This window comes from Lactuca serriola, chromosome 4 (assembly GCF_051521515.1).
Source record: "Lactuca serriola cultivar US96UC23 chromosome 4, Lser_US96UC23_V15, whole genome shotgun sequence".
Taxonomy (NCBI): Eukaryota; Viridiplantae; Streptophyta; class Magnoliopsida; order Asterales; family Asteraceae; genus Lactuca; species Lactuca serriola.
This window is the reverse complement of record NC_136411.1, coordinates 373,366,436-373,370,506: the sequence shown is the minus strand read 5'-3', so window position 1 is coordinate 373,370,506 and position 4,071 is coordinate 373,366,436. Positions and strand designations below refer to the sequence as shown.

General features: G+C 28.2%; 1 protein-coding gene across 1 annotated transcript; it reads right to left on the bottom strand.

Moving 5' to 3' along the window:
• Positions 1-1,477: 1,477 nt before the first annotated feature.
• On the bottom strand, positions 1,478-3,771 carry LOC145099781 (uncharacterized). The gene is made up of 3 exons (XM_079037288.1): positions 3,656-3,771; positions 3,457-3,539; positions 1,478-3,135 (listed from the first exon to the last, which is right to left on the bottom strand). Exons 1-3 carry the CDS (start codon positions 3,769-3,771, stop codon positions 1,478-1,480), a joined length of 1,857 nt encoding a protein of 618 aa, XP_078893414.1.
• Between the last annotated feature and the right edge of the window lie 300 nt (positions 3,772-4,071).

The following is a 4,071-nucleotide window of genomic DNA, read 5'->3' as shown; positions in this document are numbered from 1 at the left end:
GGTGATTACAATGCAAATATGATACAAAATTACGTAGTATGACGTGGTTAGGTACATAAACTTATGTAAGGTTGTTAGGTATATTCACTTTACCCTATATATATATACACATATATATATATATATATATATATATATATATATATATATATATATATATATATATAGGGTTAGGTTATTTTGTTTTCACTATCTATTGTGTGCATCTATAACTGATTCTGCACCAATCATTTTAGTTATTTTAAGAAAGTAATTAATGCATATTACATATTGAAGATATAATGAATATTAATTACATCTTCAACATTTAATATGCATTAATTACTTTCTTAAAATAACTAAAATGATTGGTCCAGAATCAATTATACATGCACACAATAGATAGTGAAAACATTTGAACCTAACTCTCTCTCTCTCTCTCTCTCTCTCTATATATATATATATATATATATATATATATATATATATATATATATATATAGGGTTAGGTTCATTTGAGACCACCTATATTTTGTGAGACCGTGAGACGCATTTTTTTATTTATTTTTATTTTTTTTAGTTAATTCAAGTTCCGAAAATAATATTTAAAAAAAGAATTTTTGGATTTTTCCATTTATTTTGCATTTTAAAATTATTTTTTAAAATATGTACAGTGTAATATTCTATTATAATATTTCACGTATTTTTCAAAAAAAATGGAATTTATTTTTATTTATTTTTAATTTTTAGTTAATTCAAGTTCCGAAAATAATATTTAAAAAAAGAATTTTTAGATTTTTCCATTTATTCTGCATTTTAAAATTATTTTTTAGAATATGTCGGTGTAATATTCTATTAGAATATTTCATGTATTTTTAAAAAAAAAATGGAATTTATTTTTATTTTTATTTATTTATTTATTTTAGTTAGTTCAAGTTCCGAAAATAATATTTAAAAAAAGACTTTTTAGATTTTTCCATTTATTCTGCATTTTAAAATTATTTTTTGAAATATGTCAGTGTAATATTCTATTAGAATATTTCACGTATTTTAAAAAAAACGGAATTTTTTTTATTTATTTTTTATTTATTTTTTAGTTAATTCAAGTTCCGAAAATAATATTTAAAAAAAGAATTTTTGGATTTTTCTATTTATTTTGCATTTTAAAATTATTTTTAGATTTGGTCTCATGGTCTCACAAAATTAGAATGGTCTCAAATGAACCCGAACCTATATATATATATATATATATATATATATATATATATATATATATATATATACACACACACACTAGGTGTGAGACCCATGCATTATACAGGTTTTATTAAAAATTAAAATGGTATATATTTGTAAAATGATGACGACAATAATGGTGTAAAGATTAAACATGAATTAATTAAAACTTGCTACATTAAAAAAAACAAAATGATGAATAAGTAAGTTAATGTATGATAATAAAAACAACTATTAAAATATTGACACTTATGTTTATGAATTACAAATTTCCAAAGACTTCCTTGAATACAACATTGGATGTCGTGTTCGTAAGTTTACCATCTTTATCTAAAATTAATATCTTTAATCTAGCTTTACTTTTAACTCTCGACAATGCAACATACAACTGACCATGAGTGAATACTGGTTGTCTCAAAAACAACCCCACCCTTGATAGTGACTGTCCTTGACTTTTATTTATTGTCATTGCAAAACATACGGCCAGTGGAAATTGTCGTCTTTGAAATATGAAAGGAATCCTTTTATCCGAAGGCGTCAAAAACATTCTTGGAATAAACGTACGGTTTCCGATATTACTTCCAGATATTATTTCGGCTTCTATAACACGTTTACCCAATGCAATAACCTGTAATCTCGTGCCATTGCACAATTCGCATTTCTGATCAATATTCCTTAGTAACATAACCGGAACAGCGACTTTTAAAACCAACTTATGAATTGGCATACCTAAATGTCTAAGACCATTTAGAACATCAGGAGAATATAAAGTTTCATCAACTTCATCATGAACAAAATCAGCATAAGAAAGACTATCTGAACTTAAATACTCCTGTGGATCTCCTGGAAATAATTTTAACAAACGCTCGTTAATCTCTTGAACAACTTCATTCTTCGATGCAAGGATTGCTCTTTCTTGAAAATAAATCAAATTCTTTGTATTTTCAACAATAGAAGGATAGACAAATCCAATTAATGAACCAATGGGATCAACTGAATCAACAATGAGAAGATCAGTAGGAATATCAATAATTGCCTTACCATCATTCAAACCACCAACTTTTCCTTCTCCTATATCCAAAATCCATTTTGCAAAAGTCGCCGTTTCTTGAATATCAGATGCGAGAACACTTAACCTCATGTTTTTTGTTAATGTTAAGACTTTGCAACTTGACCAAATATAAGAGGAACTTAAAGAAGCACTCACAATGTCTTGCGTGCTTCCATTAGGAACAACCGGTAGAATTTGTCTAAAATCGCCTCCAAAGACAATTGTTTTTCCTCCAAATGGCAATTTTGAGTTTCCACGAAAATCACAACTCAATATATCTTTCAAAGAACGATCCAATGCTTCAAATGCATGCTTATGAATCATAGGTGCCTTGTCCCATATAATCAATGATGTTTTTTTTAACAATTTGGCTACATCACTATCCGATGCAAAAGAACAAAAGGAATCCTTAGTAAGATTTAGAGGAAATATAAAGCGTGAGTGTGTTGTTCTACCTCCGGTTAGTAACAATGAAGCAATACCACTTGAAGCAACATTTAGAACGATATTACCTTTTGATCTTATAGATGCAGATAAAGTCTTCCAAAGAAAAGTTTGGTACCTCCATAGCCATAAACAAAAAACACACCTCCTTTTTTTTTTCTGTTTAACAGCTGTCATGATTTCATCAAAAATTGATCGTTGTTCAATTGTTAATGAATCAAGTAGTTGATGAGATTCTTTTTGTAGACTGTTCATATCAAAATCTAACTCATCAGTAATCAAACGGTTGTTTGAAGAAGATACCAAATCATGATCAGGGTAAGGCATCCCAACAAAATCTTTAAGGCTTGAACTGTTTTGGAGTTGAATTTTTTCAATCTCATATAGCGTCAAGTTTTTAAGTTGATCGTCATTAAGGGATAAAGCTATACAATTGCAGAGTTAATTATTAAAAGATAAATATAGACAGTTATCACGTAATAAAAATAATATGTAGAACTTTTAATATTTATAAAAAAAACATCAAAATTTCAAATAATAATATATTTAGCATTTAAAAAATATATAACTAATGTATAAAATGTAAGGAATGACAAAAATAATAATCCCTGGAGACTTTAATCTTATTCGTTGATTGTAGAGAATTCCATCGGATAAGTATTGCCAAGTATTTTCCCAAACATAACACAGTTTAGACAAACTATTAGACTTTAGCATAGTTACAAATAGAAACCGTAAATAATAACCAGATCCTGAATGACTTGCTTCCTCGATGGCATCAACATATTCTCTATCATCTTCTAAAAGTCCAAGAGCATAACATGCATCTCTAAAAGTAGGACATATTTATCCATTAACCGTACGAATATCTGCAAACGATTTCAGACCTTTGACTTTATTTAAAATAATTCTCAAAAAATATGCTTCACCGAGATTAGGTGAAACTGTGTGAATCCTCCTAATAGAAAACCCTTTTTTTCTTGGCTCCCAACAACGATCTTCTTGTTTCCATGAAAATTTTGTTGGAAACTCAACATAAGAAAGTTTTCGTGCATCCTCATTATGTTCATTACAACTTATCCAAGATAGGAACATCGAAGAAGAAACAGATTGTTTGTTGAGGACATCTTCAATATCATCATCTCCTCCGTATACAACATTTTGTTTTCCAGGAAGATGGAACGGAAGCCTTACAACTGACAGATATCTGTAATGTGTTGGATTAGTGTCTAAGTTCATAACTATTTTGGTGTGTACTTGACCCGATGGTGCATGGTCCTTTTGGGTTGCCTTCACCAAAGCAACTTGATAGGATGAATTATGGAGAGAAAGGATTAATTATGATTTATTAATATATTATG